The sequence below is a fragment of the Xiphophorus couchianus genome, chromosome 22 (assembly GCF_001444195.1).
Source record: "Xiphophorus couchianus chromosome 22, X_couchianus-1.0, whole genome shotgun sequence".
NCBI lineage: Eukaryota > Metazoa > Chordata > Actinopteri > Cyprinodontiformes > Poeciliidae > Xiphophorus > Xiphophorus couchianus.
This window is the reverse complement of record NC_040249.1, coordinates 26,510,404-26,532,296: the sequence shown is the minus strand read 5'-3', so window position 1 is coordinate 26,532,296 and position 21,893 is coordinate 26,510,404. Positions and strand designations below refer to the sequence as shown.

Here is a 21,893-nt window from a genome sequence, read left to right as displayed (position 1 = left end):
GTGAAATGTTGCCTCTAAAAGACTGTCTTACAACTACCGCTTTTCATATTCCTATAAAATCCAATGTCAAATATCTTCCGAGAAAACCAAAGCTGTATACATTGTACGTTACTGATATTTTCATTAAAAATTCTTTTAGTTTTTTTTAAGTTATCAGAATGGGAGGAGGAGGTAGGAGAGGTGAGCAGAAAATAATGATTGGTTAAATGAAAGACTCACAAGGAAAAAGGAAGGAAGGGCTGAGGCCATGACCCAGAAGAACACAAGAAAAGGTGAGAAGGAAAGGAAGCATGGGAAGATTCCCAATAATATTGCAAGCGGTGAAAACATACCTATATAATTCCTGCTGTGCCAAACCACCATCACCATGAGTGAAATACAAACCAAGAAATAATCATCAGAATATAAAGAAATGGCTCCTACATATGGCAAGAGAAAATTTGGAAGGTTGGACTCGAGGAGTGAAGAAAAGTACAAAAGGGAGAAATCTAGTCAGGCACATATTTTAGCTCTTCAGACTTGTCCCAATTTAACCACAGCATAAGGATATTATTCTATATTTATTTTACAATAGAAAACAAGTCAGCACCACACCAAATATCATTACTTGTACACTTTGAAATTACACAGAAAAACCGCTTTCTGGCGTTCACGTGCGCAGTCCCAACACTACTACCAGATCTGTCCTCGTCTTCATGATGTCTGGTGTAACGCAATCCTGAAACAAAGGTGGTGCAAGGGTGAAGTCGCACTGAATCCAAGGCCTTCTGTGCCGATCCACTGTGCCAAGAGAGCCAGAGCACCGTTCACATCCTCACTGATTATTCGCTAAGCATCAGGCTTTTTCCTATAGGGAATTTCCTTTTCTGTGGGTAGACAAGGGAACTCAACATGGCAGTGTTTGCCTGTTAGTGCTTTGCACACTCTTCAGTTCGAGTCACTGCCAAGCCATTCATTTCAGCTATATTAAGCACATTATACTGTTTATACAGACTAACAGAATAGTTTGGCAGTGCTTTTTAGTAAGTTCATTCAAGTCTCTGCAGGATGTGGATTTTTACCCTCACCAAATCTGCTCATTTGTTATGAACATGAAATGTTCCATATTTTCACAACTGGACGGTCAGTTTTGTACAAAGCAAAGAAGCCGGAAGAAGAAAAAATCCCGAAGATCTAAACATTTTAATGCACATTTATAGCAACCAATGCAGAACATACAAAAAGAAATGAGTAACTTAAGCGTGTTAGTCGGGGGAAGATCTGTAAATTCAAAATCACTTTTAAAACAGCACAAAAACATGAATTAAACATGTTTAATACAGAGTACACTTCTTTGGGCTCATCAGCAGGGGGTCCTAGAGTATGTTCACATGGTCACGCCCTATTATTACTAAACAAGGTTCTTAAGTAAAGAAAAGTGATGGGGAGTACAGTTCAGATGAAGCCTTTTAATGTGTTTTACTCTCAGGACACGCAAACCTCTGGTTGAGCTGTGCTCAGCTTGCTGCTGCCCGTTTCAGCAGCCTCACCTGCCGGAACCGCCCCGCTCTCTGACCTCTCCGGGGCAGAGGTCTGACCCGCCATGGTCCTTCTGAAGAGACGGATGCTCATCTGGAGCAGCTCGTTGTCCACCACAGGTGTAGTGGGGTACTGCTTCGTTTGACCCTATTGAAAGGAAGATTTTTTTATTTTTTTTAAATTTTTTTTTACAAGCGCATTACATTTTATTACTTATGAGTTAAGGAGCATTTAGTTACCTTTTCGTTTTTCAACAACTGCCGGCGAATGGCAAAGTCCCTGCGAGCGCATAGCGCCTTACAGCAGGGTCCCAGGTTGCTCAGCAAACCGGCCCTCTCCACCCGTCTGTTCACGGCAGCCATGTTCAGCGCTCCCAGGTCATGCTCAAAGAGCTTGTCAGTGTCTGATATGAGAGAAACAAGAGCGCAATCGATTACAAAATCATTTAAAATCAGGAGCAAATCAATAAAATCGTTTGAAAGAATAAAATAAAAGGAATAGAATAAAAACATCTCTTTGCCCGGCTTTCTAAGCACAAGGCCAAATAGAGACTTAAAGAGGAGCAACAAAAGCAAATGAGGTGGATTAGCAGTGCTTGCTAACAACTGATGGCGTAATTCTAGACGGATTACTGCGGAGCATCTTCTCTGCTGCCCCGGAAACAGAATCAGGAGACTGTCTTCAGTCAGAGGCCTCCTGAGATTTGCTGCAAGACTGACAGCTTCTGGAGATCCTTCCTGCCCAAAGTATTACCATTCACAACCACGTTTTAAAGATACTTGGAAGATAAGTAACATCTTTTTAATAAAGTATTTTTGAATTTACTGAAAGCTTTCGTCTTTTTCCCCCCACTTTCTTTTCCCAATTCTAAGTTTATTTAGCTAAATAACGATCATATTTATAAAATGTTTACTTTATTCACCAATATACTTCATATGGAAAAATTTATGTTTGAGTTTATGCCATTATGGTGCAACGAGGAGGAGTCACGCTGCCTTGCTTTTAAACAGTTTGTAGTATTGCTTTTTTACTTCACAATTAATATTTACCTCATTTATGAGCTTTTTTCCCCAATATCACATAAATCTTAGAACTAGTATTTCTGAATTCAAAGCTTCAAAACTTAAAAGTGAATAAACATTTTCCAAAATCTGTAAGAACTATGAAATTGGATGCATATAGAAAAAAGCAAAACAGCAGCGTCATCAATCAATCATTTTCAGAAAATCAAAACACACCTTTGGGATCATCCAGCTCCGACTTGCACACTTCTTTGACTTGTTCTAAGAGTTCTGGGCCTGCGAGGCGCTTGGAAATGCCCGCCCTCAGCAGGACGGCGCCTGGCGTGAAGCGGAGCAGAGCAGCACCCGCCGCCCGCGGCTCCTGCTTCTGTTTGGGCATTAAGCTGGACCAGTCCACATCGATCACATCCAGGGGACCTGTGGACATGTGCGAGGTTAAATAGTTTTGCGAGATTACTTCAAAGAATGACTGCAGAAGGTAGAGAAAGTATTTCTGCCATACCTGTGATTTTCTCCTCCTCCTGCTGATCCTCCTTTTTCTGGCTGTCGGCCAGAATTTCGTCCAGCTCATCGTCGCTGATGGGTTCATACTCCTCTCCAACAGAAGCGATGGACTGCTCATCTTCTTTACCATCATCCTCTCCTAGGAAAAGTTAAAATTTAAATTCACATGAAGAAATGCAGGAGATGAGGAGACGTGGGGGTTTTTGTCTCGTCTTCTCACCGTCGATGCTTTCTGTCTTCTCCGGCTCACGCTGATCTCCAGCTGGATGGTGACTGTTGCTGGATTTCTCTGGCTCTGGAGAACTGAAGGCTTCTCTTGGGAGCAGAGGCTCGAAGTCGCTCCTCATAATGTCACCTCTCGCGTCTCCTCGCGCTGCAGCTCTCAGGTCGCCGTGCGGCGGCAGGTCCATCATCACCCTCTCCCGTTCTCGATCTGCACCTCGATCGCCCCGGACGTCTCGGTCACGCTCCCTCTCGCGCTCTCGCTCGTGCTGCTGGACGAGGCCCTCCGGGAGCAGCCGCTCGCGCTCCCGGATGTCCCTCTCGCCCCTCTCACCCCTTGGCAGCGGTTCCCAGCCGGGACGCATCAGCATGGGGTCGCGACCCCTGCTCGGCCAGTCCCTGGGTTCTGGCTCCCAGTCTCTCTGGGGCTGGACGGGCTGCTGGAGGTGCAGCGGCGGCGGCTGCTGCTGGTTCTGCTGGGGCCGGAAGTCCTTACGATCTCGCTCTCGCTCGAAAGGCTCCCGTTCTCGACTGTCATAGGAGCCAGCTCGCGACCTTGACCTGCCCTGCCTCTCAGAGTCCGGAGAGCTGCGTCTGGAGCTGTGGCTGCGGGAATCCTGACGGTCTGCAAAACAAGTCAGACTGTAAAAATTTAGGGCTGTTATGTCTTAATTACTGCTGTTCTTTCAGCAAATGGCCTATTTTTTGAGTCTGTATAGTCCAGCTAACAATTAACTCTTTACTAAATTAGTTGCTGATATTTCAACAATTGATTTATCACGATTAAAATGATTAATGGCTTCAAACAGGTTATGAATCCTGACCTGAAGAGGTGCTGCGGCTGGGCTCCCCTCTCCGCAGCTGATCGATTCTAGATTTCCTCTCGGCCCCAGGAGGATCGCCCACCATCGGCCGCTCTCTCTCTCTCTCCCGCTCTCTGTCCCGGTCTCTGGAGTTGGAGCCCTGCAGCCGGCCGCGGCACAAGCGGGGCCCCTGAGGGTCGTCCAGGTGGGCGGACTCGCTGGAAGGCGAGCGCGGGCGGCGGGACGACGCCCGGCTCTGGTTGCTGCCCATGCTGCTGCTGCGCACCGGCTCCGGCGGAGGTTTTCGCAGCAACGGCTGGGACATGAGCGGCTGCAGCGTCAGAGTCTGCAGCAGCATGGGGGGGTCCGGGGAGAGCAGCGGAGCGATGGGTGGCGCGCCACCCCGGTCCCGGTCTCGGCCCATCCTGTGTCCGGCAACCCTCCTCAGCGGTTCGGCAGGAGTCCTCTCAGCGGGAGGGGGTGGAGCTTGTGTGTCCGCCACTCCTCCTCTGTCTGACTCCTCCTCATCGGACCAATCGCTGAAATTGTTTGTTTTGGAAAGTGGGGAGCGCTCGGTGTTTGTGGTGGCGGCTCCGTGACGATCTGGCCTCATGGACGGCGGTGGCGTCCGGGGGCCTCTCTTCCTCTTGCTGGGCGCCGCCTGGACGGCCGTCTCCTCCTCTGACGCGTCAGACTCCCCGCCTGGCGACCGCTTCCTCTTCCTCTCATGTCCCTTCTTCTTGGCTCCTTTTCTCGGCGAATGTAAAGGCGGAGGAACGTCTGCAGACACGCTAGCTGGAGGTTCTGTGGGAGCAGGAGCGGCCCCTACAGGAATATCCTCTTCCTTACGCCCTTTTTTCACACCCTTCCTCTGCATTTTCGTCTTCTTTTTGCCTTCCTCGTGGGACTGGACGGTGGCGTCTTCGCTGCCGACGGGAGTCGCTGCAAGTGGAGGCGGTGGAGTTGACTCTCTTTGGTCTCGGCCTCGGCCGCGTGAGTCCGCCGTAGCATCAGGGAGGTACTCCCCCCGCCTCTCGCCTCCTCGGCCTCGATCTGCGCGCGTCTCCAGCTCGTCGTGGCAGCCGCGTGCGTCCCGCTTGTCCCTGGCTCCCCGGCGGTCCTCGTCTTTCCAGTAAGTGGCCTTTTCACTCGACGCAGCGCTTCGTGGCGGCGACCGGGACAAGCGGTCCTGAGGCCTCACCACCTGGCTCAGCAGACGGTGCTTATCCCCGCCTGCGCATAAAACACGTAGACGGGGGAAAATGCCAGAAAAAAACACCCTATTTTAGGGATGTAAACTACATATTTACAGACGGGTAGAAATGCTTTGGCATCCCTGATGAAGACATTTAAAAAGCCTGTAAATAAATACTTTTTTTTTTTAATGCAGCAACAAAAACTGACTCAAACATTTACAGCATCTCAATGTCACCCGGTCTCCATAGCAACCAACCAATGCCTCTCCACTGACGAGTTTTATGGAAGCAAAGCCTAAAATAAAACATAAATAAATAAATGTATTCTGTTTCTTAAGTTCTGCTGGGATTTCAGAGAAACGATAATGCCTATTTCTAGTGCTGAATTCGAGCTGGAAAGGAGAGACTGCTGGAAAAAAATGTGCACAGGTAACAGGGATGACCATAGTTATGTGTATCCATGGCAACATACTGGGAGTTTTTTTTTTTGTTTGTTTGTTTTTTTTACAGCTGGAAGCATCTTCAAAGGCTCACATAAAACTTGAATTACGACCCATTTAAAGAGAAGCAGCAAAAGCAAATGTAGAAAATAATCTCCAATAATTATGGCTCCTCTTAATATGTTGCTTTTGTACATGCTTTTTCTCCTTAACTGAATAAATTAACGATTACATTTTTCTGAGCGGGTTCATACCACTGCAGTAAAAGCTGCATTTATTTCAAGGCTTTTCATGCATTTCTACCAAGAACGCCAGCAAATGGTTGCGTCTGATTGGCCGATAAACAGAAATACACAAGCAAATCAAACAGGAGTGTGTCCTTTTCAAAAAAAAGATTTTCCCTACTGTCAGATGGAGGCAGACACACGGGGCTGGGGAGGAGGGGCTGTGGGTGGAGCTTGGCCGGCCCGCGGCCGGTCGGGCGCTCACTTTTGTCCTCGCCGCTATTGTAGCCGTCGCTGTCCGCCGGGCTGAAGTCCCGCGCCGCTCGCTTGGGCAAAGGCTGGGGGCTGGGGCTGCTCTCCACCCGGAGCCTTTTACGACTGCAGAGAGGCGACGAGAAAGAAAACAATCATGAGCCACAGCAGGCAAAAGGGACGCAACTTATTAAATATCAAAATTAGAAATGCATGAAAAAAAGCAGTACAATTTAATTAGGATTTATTTTTTAAACCATAATTATTTAAATGTATAATTCATCTGTATTATATTATTATTTAAAAGAACAAACAAACCGAATCCAAATATTTTTCATTCAGTCAAAGCTGAAATAATTATTTTTGGAATTTTTATTTTAGAAAATAATTTTATAGTCCCATGCTGCAGCATAACAAATGCTGAAGCCAAGAAAATATAATTTTTATCTTTTATAGTGTACTTTGTTAATGTAAAATTACAAAATTTTAATTTCCAAATGATATTATTTTTTAGGTATTTATCCCATTTTGCTTTTTAAATCACACGTCATATTCAAAATTAATATTCTTCTACTATGTAGAGGTATGCAACGCAAAAACACAAAATCTTACCGCGTATGTTTGATCTAATTTTACATGCAAATATCTTAGTAGACTTGAAAGAGGAAAAAAACTTGTTTTAATTTGAAAAAGTACCAGTTCCACTGGCAAATTATTTCACTTTTAACAAGACATTTTTTCCAGGTTTCAAGTAAAACAATCTGCCAGTGGAACAAACACTTTTGATTAATTTTAAGATTTTATTTATTTCAAACAAGATGTTGCTCAAAAGTTACTTGTAAGTAAGTTTTGTCATATTCCAAGTGTAGATAAAAATACTTGGCAAGATTTTGTGTTTTTAGACCATTAAACCCTCCTGCAGCATCATTCATTAAAATGTAATTATATTTATTAAAAATGAATGAATGGTTCTGTAGCTCGATGCTTTATTGTATTCATCAGTTTAAGCAGATTAAAGAGGAGACTGAGATGAAGACGTGCCTCATCTTCCGCTCGTCCCTGCTGTCCTCTCTCCTCTCCCGCCTCTCCTCCCTCCCTCTCTCTCGTTCCTCCCACTCTCGCTGCCTCTCCCGCTCCCTCTGTTCTCGCTCTCTTTCCCTCTCTTTCCTTTCCCTCTCTCTCTCCCGCTCCTCCCTCTCTCTCTCTCGTTCCTCCCTCTCCCTTTCCCGCTCCCTCTCTCGTTCCTCCCTCTCCCTTTCCCGCTCCCTCTCTCGCACTCTCTCCCTGGCCCGCTCCCTCTCTGCCTCTCTTTCTTTCTCCCTCTCCTTTTCTCTCTCCCTCTCTCGCTCCTTCTCTTTCTCCCTCTCTCGCTCCCTCTCGCGGGCCCTGTCATCCCGTCTGTCCTCCGCTCGGTCCGTCCTCCGCTCGTCCCTCTCTGACTCCTCAGATCTCCTCTGATATCTGTTTGGAGAACCTAAAATAAAAAGAGGGAGAAATCTAAATTTTCTAATCTAAATTTGTGCAAAAGGTCATGAAGAAAAAGAAGGTAAAAGGAAAGAATAAGATAAACGTAACACATTGAAATGTTATTACAGATAGGAAAAAAATATCTAATCAAAAGAGAAATTAAGAAATAACCACTTGAAATACATCAGATTTATTAATGAAATAGATAAAGTTCCCCATTATATTCTGATCTTTTATTAAATTCCTATATATAATAAGTGTAGGCTGAGTATGAATAGCAGATAATTGTTTCCAGACATTGTTCATATTTTCAAAGTTTCTCTCCAAAGCTGATGTTCCCCGCAGCTTTCACAGCGACACCCACCTCTGTCTCGGTTGTCCCGGTGATCCCTCTCTCCATGCCCCCCCCTCCGGTCGTAGGACGAGTCTCTAGCGTGGTCTCTGCGGTCGCTCTCGTAGCGGTCCCGATCCGAAGTCCTGTCCGAGCCTCTCTCGTTGCCGCTCCGCTCCGCGCTCCGGTCTCGGACCGTGCTGCTCCGCGACTCCCAGTTGTCATAGCCGCTGTCCAGTTGGGAGCTGCGGGAGTTTCTGTTGGAGCCTGGTGGAAGAAAAAAAAAAACGTAATTCAGTGTTTCTGGAGGTCCATTCATATCAGTCGATGTCAATAATTATTAATTACTTGCTTTAAATATCTGAAATAGTTCCAAAGTCAGCTTTTTAATATGAGTTTAAGATACTTTAAGGCATAAGAGGCATAATTTTGTATACATGAATTTAAGGATGTGTGGACATCCTGTAAATCCTGTGTGCGTTGAGGTGTAGGACCTTTATCAGAGGCTTCGTTGGCACGCCCCCTTCCTCTGCCGTTCCTCTCAGTTCTGTCCATCTTGCTCTCTGTCCTCCCTCCGTCGTCCCGTCCGTGACCTCGTCCATAAGCCCTGTCGTCCGGAGGCGGCTCCTCCTTCCTGTAGGCGTCACTCCGCTCCTTTTCCCTCCCACGCTCCTTCTCTCGTTCGCGGTCGCGGCGTTCCAGCGACTCCCGGCTGGAGCGAGTCTCCGCCTTAATCTCTCTGGAGTCCTTCAAATCCCTGCCGTCTCGGTTGTCACGGGAATCTCGGGTTGTTTCTCTCGCTCGCTCACGAGCGTCACGTCGCTCGCGGGCCTCTCTGGTCTCCCGATCATCTCGAACTTCGGAGTCGTAGTCGCGATCGTCGCGATCCTTCTCCCGTTTGCTGCGGCTCTCTGTTTATAGACGAGACACAGAAGTTTAAGAGCATTCAAGAGGAAATTCTAACTACAGCTGAATTCATCAGTGGAGTCTTGAGACATGCCACAAAAAGCAAAAGATACCGTCTCTGTGGTCGTGTCTGCGCTCCTGGATGGGCGGGGTCCGTTCTCGGTCGCCGCGACTTCGCTCTCTGCCCCTGGAGTGGTGGCGGGCGGGGCTGGACCTGTTGGACCGCCGGTGTGGGGAGGAGGCGTCGTGAGAGGCAGGAGGCGATCGGGAGCGACGAGAGTGGAGAGGCGAAGAAGCGGTGACCTGCACTGCGGAGCTCCGATGGTAGGAGGGGGAGGAGGAGCGGCGCCGGCGAGGGGAGGGGGAGAGACGATGGGCGGAGGAGCCTGACTGGGATGAGGAGGAGTGGTGGCGGGGGGAAGTGGGGCTGCGTTGGTGGCGCAGCGGGGAAGGAGACCTGCGGCGACAAAACCAATCCCTCATCACTCCTGTGTTTCACTAGTAGATCGGGTAAAGTAGGAAGAACACTATCCTATGGTAAAATTTAGCACTTTTCAAACATTTTTAATGTACAATTTCAAACTTCTCTATCACCACTTTGGAGATAAAAAAAATTTAAAGGAGCTAAATCACATATAATTTATTACTATTAATAATGATAGTATTTTATACGGATGCTCCGATCAGGTTTTTTGCTGCCGATTCTGATACTGATCATCCATGAGGCCGATCTCCGCCGATCAGTGATCTTTGCCGATCGCCTGGAATGGCTCATTTTTCGGTTTAGGTAAAAATAATGATAAAAATTAACCTGACTGGTCTGAGAAAGTTGCATAAAAATCTCCAAAAAAAAAATGTTCCTGCCAAATTATCTGGCATTTACCAAGTAGAAAAACTTTTGGTGATTCTAGTTGACCTAAAACAAGAGAAGTTTGGTCTGATTTACCTACAGAAAGTGACAAAAAATGTAGGTGTCTTTTAATTATCTTTAAATATCTGGTTTCAGCTGTACATAACGCTTTCCAAATTTAGACTTTTATTCAAACGATAGACTAAACTTCATAACAAAACAGTTTTAAGGTCTTCATACACATAATTCAAGTATTTTCAAGGATTTCCAGCAATCCTAAGGGACACTAAAAAGAGAACCTGGACAAACCTTTGAGGGGGGAAGGCTAGAGACGAGGCTTTATGGGACGCTTTGGGAGAAGCTGATTTCTTCCTAGCTGGAGGCGAAGAGTCTCTGGAGGGAGACGACACGCTGCCCGAATGCTCCTCTGACGTCAGCGCACGCTTGGCCTTGTGGGAACTCTCTGAACGATCCCTAGAAAAACGAAAGAAAGCAAAGTAATTACGGCAAAAATGACAATAAAAGAAATTTTGTTTAACAAATCTGGTAAATTGTGTGAATTTAAATGTGGGTTTACAAACATGTGAACCAGCTTTTTTGCATCAACTTGGATTGCACGGCATGTTAAAAACAAAAAATTGGGGTTGTTCTGGAAAATTAGAACAAAATCAAACAGCTTGGTCAATGTACAAAGCATTCGGTGGAGGCAGCATCATGTTTAGAAAGTTTAGAAGAAAAAACTTTAACAAAGTGTCATTTTTCTTCCATGTCATCTTTCTGCACCAATTTATGTTGGTATTTGACATAAAACAAGAAAATTAATATATGTTTTCATAAATTATAGACAAAGGAGAGAATAAGAAAACTTTGGTTGCAACAGCTGACCTGCGTTTCTCCTTCTTCTCTTTGTGTTTTTCCGTATCTCTGCCCCGATCTTTCCCTTCCTTCTGCTTCTCCTCGGTCTTCTCCTTGTTTTTGTGTTTGCCTTTATGCTTCTTCCCGACCACAGGAATGTCCAGCGGGACAGGGGGAGGAGGACTCGGCGTGCGGGGGCCTTTTTTCTTGCTGTGGCTCGCTTTTGTTGGTCTAACAAGACATAAAATACAAATTTATATAAAAACCATCGCTTTCTGCGACTTCAACTGAAGTTTAGTCACTGCAAGGAGGTCAAAACCATCTTCTCAAAAAGATTCCTCCACACCTGGTTGTTTCTGACACAGCTAATGCCAGTGCTAGCTTCTTCTCCTTCTTCCCAGACCCCACCCCTTTGACTCCACTCTTGTGTTTCGGGGAGCCGCTGGACTTTCTGGACACGGGCGACTCTTTGGAGCTCAGCAGCTCATCAGAGACCTGTTGGATGGAAAGGATCAAATCGAGAACCACAGTAACAGCCAAGCTGCGTCTGAATCTTTGAGCAATCTGGCGCCTCTTACCTTCGGCAAACCCGTGCTTCTGGTTTTGGCGGGGGCCTCGTCTTTCTTGATGACTATATCTTCTCTCTTGTCCAGGTTCTCCTGCTCCAGCTGCATCAGTTCTCGCTGAATTTTCTGCCGCTTCATCTCGAGGGATAACTCGTAGTCGTAGTCGCCGATATCAGAATCTGAACAACAAATGGGAGGAGATAAATGTTCAGTGCAAAGAAACACACCAGGCATAGCATTTTATGAGACATAAGAACATTCTGTATTATTATTATTATTGTTCTAATGCACCTTCACGATTAGTTTCCCACTCTGCAGGCTCTTCTTCACTGGCCGGGGTACGCTCCTTTGTGATCTTTATGTCCTCCTTCTCTCTGTGTCGCCCTCTAGAGGGATCTCTCTGCTATTAAAAGCAAAACTTACAAATCACTCAAAGTGTACGTCTATAAACCGTTCTATTTATTGTTTTTGATTAATCTGGGCTTAAAACAACATCTTAAGGGTTCCAATCTTGAGAGAAAGAGTCATTACTACTAGAAAAACACTCCGCAGCAGAACTTACTCTCACTGTGGGGGATGTGGGCTCGTCTAGGTCTCGCTTTAGGTTTTCCGGGTCAACATCTTGTCTTTTATTCTTCATCCTCTCCCGCAGGTCACCTGTGGGCCTCTCGGTTGTCCTGCTTGCACAAACAGATACGCTCAGCGTTTGGTTCGATGCGGGCAGAAAGAGGCACGAATCTGATCTGCATGCAGGTCTTACCGGCTGAAGGTGAATCCTTTGCTTCGTGGCTGAGTTCCATGTGTGTAGCGGCAAGTGTTGCCGTAACTGCAGGTACCTGTCTTCAGCCAATTTCTGCAGTGACTCTGAAAAGAGACGCACGGGTTAACCTGAGGACTTTCATGTCTTAAAATCCACATTTTTCCAGACTAAAATGAGAAAAGGTCCCATTCAAAGGCATACATACCATTTTTCCTTTTGTGTTTATAGCAGAAATTTCTATCCAGGTGATACGTTAAATATAAAACCACTAAAAACAACATATGGATAACCAGATTTATGGATGTAGGTGAAGCGAAAAAGTGAATGACACATACATCAGCAGCATTACTCCCCGTGCTGGGACCGAGTCTCTCAAACACGCTGGGCCGGCGAGAGGGGGCGGCGGGGTTGGTGGTGCTGCTGGTTGTGGCGCTGCTGCTGCTCCCGCTGTCCGAAATGGTTTTTGAATTCTCCACTGTCACCTTCCGCCTGATCTTGGACATTCTGCAGGACTGGGAAAGATTGCAGTATGGATAGATTGTTGGTTTGAGCCAATTTATATGTTGGACTCACATTTTTAGTCTCAATAAACGAATCAACTGTCAACATAATGCTCTTTGCAAAAAAATATCAGGTATAGATTAGGGATAAGATGCTTTGATGAATTACCAAAAACTCAGCAGTACATGCTCTACATCAGTCAAGATGGAAATCTATTCTATTTATGACCTTTATAGATATAAACTGTTGTATTAGTCTTGTGTTTTCACAAACAAGCAAAGAAAACAAAGAAAAACTGTCTCTGTACTATGTCACATTCATATCATATCATGTCTTCTTTGCTCCTGTGCCTAACCTGTCGCCATAATGGTCGCCAAGCTTTTACATACTTGATTAATACTTGAAAATAAGACAGACCTTTATATTTTTTAATAAATACATCTTATCGTCACTTTTATCGTTTTCATAGTAGTACCACAAAATATTGTGATAAAACCTTAGGGTCCGTATCGCCCACCCCAATGCATGACCATTTATTTAATTGTGGTACATATCATCACATTATTATTATTATTATTATTATTAGTACTGACCAAAGAAGTCGTAATTATGCATCCAACATAACGCAGCAACAAATCAAACAAAATACAATCATATGGCAAAAAAAGCAAGGTAATGTTTAAATCTTTCCTTGATTTACCTTCTGTAATCTAACGATTTGCGTAAATTTCTAATTTTTCTGACCGGTGGCTGAGTTTTTGTCTTAAGGCCGTTGATTTTATAACACTGCAAAAGACATTCCAGCAAATCTGGTTTTAAAATTTGCATAAGTCATGCCGATAAGAGTTAGTGAGGAAAACAGCAATGAATGAGCAACAAACGCATCAACACTGCTCTGCGGCTCAAACAAGTTAGAATTAATGCTGCAAAGCTCAAGGTTTTCTAGTCAGTTTTTATCTAAATATTTAGTCATAACACTGCACCATATTCTCATTTAATCTGTATGAGAATTCATTTTAAATACTAAGCGGTATCGAAGCTATAGCTTTTGACTACTTCATACGCAAATTGAGGCTAATGCTAACATTAGCATGGGCCCTGGAGCAATTTGCAGCAGAATACAGGCTAATAATGCGGATGAATAAACTAGGTCTCACCCAGGATATAGTTTTGGTGTCGCATCTACTTTAGACTAGTTAGCGGAATGAGCGCTTGTTAAAATAACAAGGCTTATTCTTTCAAATCAAAGGCGAAGGCTGCCCTGAGAGGCGACATGTTGGCGGAGAGTCGCTCACCGTTCTTCTTCTATGGTATTGTTAGGGGAACTTTGTAGGTAGCTGACTCAATACCGCCACTGGCGACTTCCTAACACGTTCACTCCTCTACGGAAGAGGATTGGAGCCTTTGGGGGGAAAACAGACTTAATCTAAGAATTCAGAGAAAAAAGAAAAGAGTAATTTCTAAGATTTAAGTCTGAACTCTTAGGAAAAAAATAGAAATTCTGACTTTAATCTAAAAATCCTGACTTTAATCTCAGAGTGACTGAAGCTATCCCTATAATTTGTGCACCTTTTTCAACAACCATTTTACCTTCCACTCAACTTACCATTTTTGTTTTGATGCAGCACTTCAGTTTTCTCTAAAGCAAATGAGTGTTGAACAACTGACAAGGCAGAAAACAAAACATGTTAATTAAAAATCCCTCAGAAAATTTCTCAAAATTTCTGAGAAATTCAATTTTACTCTATACAATAAATAAATGTAATTTATTGTTAAAAAATGTACAAATTATTTTTCTTAAAACTTTTCACGAAAAACAAGCTGCTGATCATCAGTGGCACCACTGAAGGGGGATCGGCAGACCCAACCCCCATAGGGTCATGTATGCATATAAAAGATAACACAATTACATTAAAAAGAGGAGAAGACAAACTTCAATGAGTTTCATTTATTTATTTACTTGCGACTGTGTCATATTTTTTATCCATTATTGTGAAATAGGTTTGAATTCGTCACGCCTGGCGACACTTCTTCCTATAGATATAAACATTTTCCAACGCTCTTGTATATTTTGGCTAATGTTGTGATGCTTCAGCGTAATCAGTGTCAGAAGGTGTAATTCAAAAACTGCTGAAAACATTTAAATTCACAACTCAAGCTGCAGGTCCAGCTTGACGGGAACCCGTTGCAGCTTGGGGTTTCTCCATGACCTTCAGAGCAATGGTCTTCACCGCGAGCAGAGCTTCATTGCAAGCGCCCTGAATGTCGGATGGCGGCAGCAGGAAGCCATATTTGCCACGGTCCTGGAGCTCAAACGTGAAGGAGTATTTAATGCCGAGATTATACGCCCAGTCATCAGAGCCACCGGGAGCCAGGTCTGCAGACAGAAAAGGTAAAGGTAATATGTGCCTTTAATAAGTCAAAGGTCAACAAATAAATATTCTTTACAAATGATCTGTGCTCCTGCTCCATATGTGTAGATGTTCTTGTAATATCTCTTGATGTTATCTGCAGCAGTTTTGACCATCTCGTACTATAAAAAAAAAGGAAAGAAAATCCATATGGTTTCAGGATTTTGGGAACTTTATGTTTCAGCCGAAATAAATCAATCAGACCAGTTCACTGTGATTCTCGGCTTCATCCTCGGTGCAGGAATATGGGATGATGAGCATCTGAGAGTAGGAGTGGATGCTCAGATAGATCTGAATAGATTCCTTGTGGCTGCGCAGGAAGTTGGCGACAGCCTGAGACTCTGGCTCCGATTCAGGGAAGGGGCCGCAGTAGATTTCAGTGCAAGGATCAGGAGAGGCTCCTGTCGCTAAGTGAAACAGATGATCACACTGAATAAATAATGCGTTCTTTTTTTTCTTTTACATTTGTAAAACATGAGAGGGATTTTAATTTTTCTGAACTTACTGCACCAGTTGGCGTCAAAGTTTCTGTTCAGGTCAACTCCGATGCAGGACGTACCCTTTTGGGGGGAACGGTTCTTCCTCCACATTCTGTTCTGAAGCAAAGAGAAAAAAAAACTATTTTTCGCACAAATTCTCAGGCATTCTCAAGTACAAAATTACCCCAGAGACACATGATGCAACTAAATCTTAAATCACAATAAATAAAGTGGAAAATTTAAGAAAGCAGAATGGCTATTTAGTAGAATGGTTCAAGGTAAAAGAAAACCTTGAACCATAAAAATGAATAAAGTTACAACAAAAACACTAAAAAAATGTTTATCAAAGGTTCAAAAAGAGGGCTAAATGGACATAGAATACAATTAAAAAAGGGTAAAGCAATAATGAAGAGACTATTAAAAATCAAAAAACATTGCTAAAGAGATCTAATTTGCTGTAACAAAAGACTCAAATGTACAAACTAAGAGCATGAGTTGTAAAACTCTGGAGGGGCTACAATGACCCAGTGCTCAGGTGGGTGAATCTGTTACACTAAAAATCTGAGCTTTATTGAAGTGTGGCAAGAATAAAAACTAAAAAAAACAAACAAGCCGTGTAGGAAACTAATCAAACAGTGCGTTTTCCAGATGTCCTTACTTTTGTCCAGGTGTATTTGTATCCGTCTGGGTTCATGACGGGCAGGACGTAGAAGTCCATGTTGTCCAGGATCTGAGTCATTTCAGCGTTCACGTTGTAAAATGACAGAGACTGTGAAGGAAAAGAGCAGCTGGCTTTTAGATCTCTGGAACAAAAACACTCGGGCAGGTTTTCGGGGGCGGGGGAATCCTAAATAAAGCGTGCTCACGTAGTGGACGAAAAACAAGCAGAAAGCAGGAGAGATCCACTCTCTGGCATGGATCCCACAGTCGATCCACATGGCTTTCTTGTTTGGTCTGTTGTTTAGAGACAGCTGAAACGCAGAAGTGCAACATTGGTTCCAGACGTCTCATACTCACTTCAAATTACAGAAATGGAACCGTCTGGCTCTTAAATGCACCCCTTTGTAAAGATGTGTTAAGAATTTTTTTAAAAAAAGGTTTAACTTCTATGGCAGTAGCATCATCTCACAATGAATTTTTTATTTAACTGTTAAATTGAGCACATTTAATAAGTAGCTTTTAACTAAATCTCCATGGGAACAGTTACTTCCACCCCTAAAACTCTCTCTGCATGAGAGACACACAAAATATAAAAGAAGAAGACTTAGTAAACTGAAAAAAAACAATGTGTTTTTAGTGGTTTGGTCATGTTTTTAACACAAGTACAGGTTTACCTTTAGAGCGTACAGTGGTCTTTTCTCATATGAAGAGCCAACAAGAATAGCTTTAACTTTGTCTGGATAGTCATGGGCTGTTCTGTTAATCCAGTCATAGATCTGCGACAAAACAGAATCTTTAAATTTTTCTATTAAAAGAAAAATAAAAACATTTGAGTTAGGATCTCCCGCAGAGTCTCACATCCTCTAAAGTGTGGTATCTGTAGTAAAACGTGGAGCCACTTCTTGGGTCACCGGAGTCGTTCCTCATCTGCATTTTAATGATCTCATCAGCATTGGGCAGCATCACTCTACAAAGAAGATTTCAACACGGTTAAATGTGGCACAAACAAGCAGCTCTAATTTACAATAGGAGCGACATACTCATGTGTAATATCGTGTCTCTGCAGCAGGTTCCTGACCGTCTTGGAGCTGTTCCCAGGAACGTAGAGGTGGACTTTTGTTAGCTCTTTGATATTGTGAGGTGAAACGGGCTGCCACAAACCTGTCTGAGAGAAAATGTGCAGCGTTATCGTCTACTGAAAGAAAATAACCTAAAGAGGCAAGTAAACGGTAGTAAAGATGAGAGCAGTCCTACCTGGTACTGGGTGGACACATTCTTCAAAATCTCCACTTGTTCTTGAGTGTTAGGGGTGATTGATAAAACTTGGCCACTGAAATAAATGTAAAAAACGCCATCAACTTAAAAAAAATGGATTTCACATTTACTCAAGTTATAGTTGTCTGATAATAACATTTGTTTGATGGTTTAAGACATTTAAGTGTGACAAAAATGCAAAAGCAGAATTAAATTGTAATACTTTGACAGGAATCTATATAACTCACCGTTGCTCTTTATGTTTACATAAGTACGTACCTGTCTGACAAAGTGTTATTTTCTATAGCTTATAGAAATGAAATGCATACATTTTCAAAACTGAGATCAACTAAAGCCATTTACCTTGTTTTTGTGCATTGTCCTGTCTGTAGAAGCAGGTCAAAATTTAAAAAAATAAACAACACCCAAAGAGTCGTCATGATGAATGTCCAAGCTCTGTCCAAACTGTGGGGGTAGGTACAAAATTATTGATTGAAGCTGTGTTTGTTCAAGTAAACTTTACCTTTGAGAAAACAACGAGCAGGGCAGAGATCAGTAGAAACAGTATTATTTAATGAGTTATTAACCAGTGTCATATAAAGCTGTGTAATTTGAATATATGGAAAATTATTCACACAGTTTTGAGTTTTCAACTCGGTTCACAATGAAGCGCTGACGCAGTGATACCCCCTCTCCTGTTGGTGGCGCCAGACAGTTAACTCAATGAGGGGAGCAGAGCAGAAGAGGCTGTGACGCACCGACCGGGCTGACGCAAAGATGTCGGCTCACGATCAGCTGGTGTTGTATTTGTGTGAAATAACGAGGTGAGATGCAAAGAAATAGCTAAAACCAGCGGATAAAAATAATTAGGAACATAAATATAAATTATACTGGTTCCTGCTTCACTTTGTGCAAAAAATGTAATGGGAAAAACAGTAAAATATTGATATTGTCTGTGTTTCTGCGCATCATTAAGTCTATTTAATTCATTCCAATTGTAAAAATATGCAAGCTTTTGTTAATTGTTTTGTTAATGCATTTATGAAATCTATCCTTTAAAATTGTAGTTTTATATCGGGAGTATCCCTCTTGTAAAGTTATGCCCAAAAACTCTGACAGTGTTACTGTGTTTTTTTAAATGGTGAAAGAATAGCCTTAAAAGATGAATACATTTTGAACTGAATTGAACAGAATCGTGTTGCCACCAGCGCAGAGCTTGCTCAATATTAGCTGCAGATGAGTGTACAGTCTTCAGTCTGATAAAAACATAAAACATTACAACATACAGCTGCGAAACATATTTCTATTTTTTATTTATGAAACTTTGGAGCGGATGGATATTTTCAGACCTTTTTGCGCCGATTTTGCGGATTTCTCTCTTCCTGTAAACCACTCTGCATCCAATGCAGTACAAACAAAGATGAGCCAAACACAAAGTGCATGTCTTTGTTTCAGGTTGCTGTGGAAGTTGATGCTCCCGCTGCTGCTTCTGTGCATGCTGCTGGTCGCTGTCCTGGTCCTACTGGTGCTGGCCGTCCGTCACTGGCTGCAGAGCACCAGGAATGCTCGCCGGGCGCGGGAAGGTCGTCCCACAGTGGCATTTTTCCACCCTTACTGCAACGCTGGTGGTGGGGGAGAGAGGGTGCTCTGGTGTGCTATCAGGGCTCTACAAAACAGGTAGCATTAACATTTTAAAGAAATAGTTGTTCAGTGGGATAAAATGTAAAGAAAATAGTGCTGAATTCTGTATTTTTATTTCATGAAAGTTGCCCTTAGCATTTAATGCAACCAGGCCGTTTGCAGGTACGTGGACATCAACTTTGTGGTGTACACTGGGGACCTGGGCGTGACCGGCCAGCAGATCCTGGAAGGAGCCCGTCAGCGCTTCAACATCGTGCTGCCGCGGCCGGTCCGGTTCGTCTTCCTGCAGCACCGGGTCCTGGTGGAGCCCGGTCTGTTTCCACAATTCACCCTGCTGGGACAGAGCGTGGGGTCCGTCTTTTTGGGATGGGAGGCCCTGACTGAACTGGTCCCAGACCTTTACATCGACTCCATGGGTTACGCCTTCACCCTGCCGCTGTTTCGCTACCTGGGAGGCTGCAGCGTTGGGAGCTACGTTCACTATCCCACCATCAGCACTGACATGTTGTCTGTGGTGAGGGAGAGGAACCCAAGGTAATGCCTATCTGCTTTTACCAAACTGATGCTGCTTGCTATGCACTAAGCTAACAAAGTGCGATTGTCTCAGGTTCAACAACCCAGACTTCATCTCAAACAGTCTATTCCTGAGCGCCTTTAAGTTGGTCTATTACTGCCTCTTCGCCGTTCTCTACGGGATGGCCGGCTCCTGCAGCGACGTCATCATGGTCAACTCCTCCTGGACCCTCGATCACATCTTGTCTCTGTGGCGCTCCCCAAACCGCACCAGCGTGGTGTACCCGCCCTGCGACGTCAGCGCCTTCCTGGACATCCCGCTGGAGGAGGACGGGGACAGGAAGTGCCACTCCATCATTTCCATCGGCCAGTTCAGGCCAGAGAAGGATCACCGGCTGCAGATCAGGGCCTTCAAGAAGGTTTTGGATAGAAGGAGGGAGGGGTTGAAGCTCGTTTTGATAGGCGGATGCAGGAACCAGGAAGATGAAGACAGAGTTCTCATGCTTCGGGGACTTTGCCAGGAGCTGGGCGTCGCAGACAGGGTGGAATTTAAACTAAACGTATCTTTTGAGGAGCTGAAGAGGCAGATGAGCGAAGCCACCATTGGGCTGCACACCATGTGGAACGAACACTTCGGAATAGGTAAAAAGAAAAATGTGATTACCGTCTTCAAAGTGATCATGCAAAATGTCAGCACGTCCTTAAAAGGCCTCAAATTTGTGTATCTAAAATGAATGCCTTAAAAGTGTTAAATTCATTTAAAATAATAATTTGGCTGTACGTCTGTTAATCACAAGTCTTATATTTTGTTGTGCCAGGACTCTTTAATCTTTACTGTTATGCCAAAATGTGAGTTGCACACATATCTTCACTGCATTTGAGGCAGTGGAGATTTGAGGCAGTTGTAACTACTGGTAACTAACTGCTAAAATATAGCTGGGTTTGTGCTGACTAGCACAAAGCTAGCTCGCTTTTTTATGTCCATTACTTGTAAGTGCAAATTCCTTGCCAGTTTTCTGGACGATGTTCGTTTTAGCCACTGTTGCCAAAATTTATTTACCTGCAATTTTTTTAATACATTTCTGTTGTGATACATATCTCAAATTCTGTTCGTGTTGTTAAAAAATTCTTAAATTTGAGTGGGTGCAACCTGCAGGAACCCTCTTGTAAACGTGCGCTTACCGTTTTCTCTTCTAGGTGTTGTGGAGTGCATGGCAGCAGGAAAGGTCATCGTGGCTCACAAGTCAGGGGGTCCGAAGCTGGACATTGTCAGACCTTTCGACGGAGGTCAAACCGGATTCCTGGCAGAAGATGAGGACAGTTACGCAGGAGCCATAGAGAAGATCCTGGCTCTGCCGCCTGACAGCCGCCTGCAGATCAGACACAACGCACGCCAGTCGGTGGCACGCTTCTCGGATCAGGAGTTTGAAGCCTGCTTCCTGGAAGCCATGGAGCCTCTGATGGGAACACTGGAGCGATGACCAGCTTTCGGGTTTTTTAAAATGTCCCAACTGAGGCATCTTCACCTTAATGCACTCGTGGCTTCATGCAGGACTGGTGTCAAACACGGTTAAATCACTTGTCTCATGTAGAAAACACGTCTTGAATTGAAACCATTTTGTTACAGTGAGGTATTTAGGTGCATAAGGAGCTGCAGTTTGATATTGGATGTTTTAGTCTGTAGTGTACATTTTGTAAAATTCTCAGCGGGAACAAATTACCCTTGATTTAAAACCTGGAAATAGAGGGTTCAAGTAACTGTTTACAAAAAATATTTCTGTCTATTTTAAATGTGAATAAAACAAAGATACCACGTGCATTAGGATTTTATATTCATGTATCAGTTTAAAAGGAGATGTTGAAGTGTAATAAATGCACTGGAATTAGCTTTAGTATGTTTAGTTTTCTTTTTGTGCCCTGTTTATTTTAAATTGAGTACATCGTAGAAAAAAAAAATCCAAGGTTTCTGTAAAACAATAAAGCAATTTACAGTTTTGTTGATTATAAAGTCTCTCTCTGAATGGTTTGTTCTTTCTGGAAAGAGGTTAATCTTTCACAAGATTATATACTTTTTACATTCTCCAGCCTTTGTTGGGACTCTGAACTTTCTTTCTAATCATATAACCCAGACACAGACTTAAAGAGGAACGGCAAAAGCAATTGAGGTGGATAAGCATTGCTTGGTGACACTGATGGTGTCATCCAGGACGTTACTAGGATATATTGTCTCGGCTTCCCGATTTGAACCATTAGCATGTCATCCAGCAACAGTCTTCAGTCGGAGGCCTCTACAGATTTGTTGCAAGATTGACTGTTACTGGAGATCTTTCCTGCCTACTGTCTTACCATCAGCAATTCTGGACATTTGGATAATATAACGTTTAATTTTGCTTTGGAAAAAATAAAGTATCCTGCAGAAACAACTGTTTTTTAAGGGTGCTTTCATATTTATTTTACAGAAATTAATATAATTACTACTGCGACAGACTGGCGACCAGTCCAGGGCGTACCCCGCCTC

General features: G+C 43.7%; 3 protein-coding genes across 3 annotated transcripts; 1 reads left to right on the top strand and 2 right to left on the bottom strand.

Annotated features, from left to right (window-relative positions):
• Positions 1-541: 541 nt before the first annotated feature.
• On the bottom strand, positions 542-13,725 carry zc3h13 (zinc finger CCCH-type containing 13). The gene is made up of 20 exons (XM_028007336.1): positions 13,575-13,725; positions 12,252-12,428; positions 11,917-12,020; positions 11,719-11,833; positions 11,448-11,559; positions 11,169-11,335; positions 10,937-11,085; positions 10,621-10,821; positions 10,045-10,209; positions 8,999-9,342; positions 8,474-8,890; positions 8,013-8,246; positions 7,223-7,655; positions 6,111-6,307; positions 4,091-5,302; positions 3,265-3,891; positions 3,043-3,183; positions 2,757-2,957; positions 1,758-1,921; positions 542-1,665 (listed from the first exon to the last, which is right to left on the bottom strand). Exons 2-20 carry the CDS (start codon positions 12,417-12,419, stop codon positions 1,465-1,467), a joined length of 5,352 nt encoding a protein of 1,783 aa, XP_027863137.1. The 5' UTR covers positions 12,420-12,428; positions 13,575-13,725; the 3' UTR covers positions 542-1,464.
• Positions 13,726-14,355: 630 nt separating this feature from the next.
• On the bottom strand, positions 14,356-17,730 carry cpb2 (carboxypeptidase B2 (plasma)). The gene is made up of 11 exons (XM_028007344.1): positions 17,585-17,730; positions 17,222-17,297; positions 17,008-17,132; positions 16,826-16,934; positions 16,642-16,743; positions 16,174-16,278; positions 15,966-16,076; positions 15,334-15,424; positions 15,033-15,235; positions 14,866-14,950; positions 14,356-14,794 (listed from the first exon to the last, which is right to left on the bottom strand). Exons 1-11 carry the CDS (start codon positions 17,659-17,661, stop codon positions 14,571-14,573), a joined length of 1,308 nt encoding a protein of 435 aa, XP_027863145.1. The 5' UTR covers positions 17,662-17,730; the 3' UTR covers positions 14,356-14,570.
• A 205-nt stretch (positions 17,731-17,935) lies between these two features.
• Positions 17,936-21,379, top strand: alg11 (ALG11 alpha-1,2-mannosyltransferase). Its single transcript, XM_028007343.1, has 5 exons — positions 17,936-18,045; positions 18,677-18,898; positions 19,025-19,396; positions 19,470-20,017; positions 20,573-21,379. Exons 1-5 carry the CDS (start codon positions 17,999-18,001, stop codon positions 20,854-20,856), a joined length of 1,473 nt encoding a protein of 490 aa, XP_027863144.1. The 5' UTR covers positions 17,936-17,998; the 3' UTR covers positions 20,857-21,379.
• Positions 21,380-21,893: the final 514 nt, after the last annotated feature.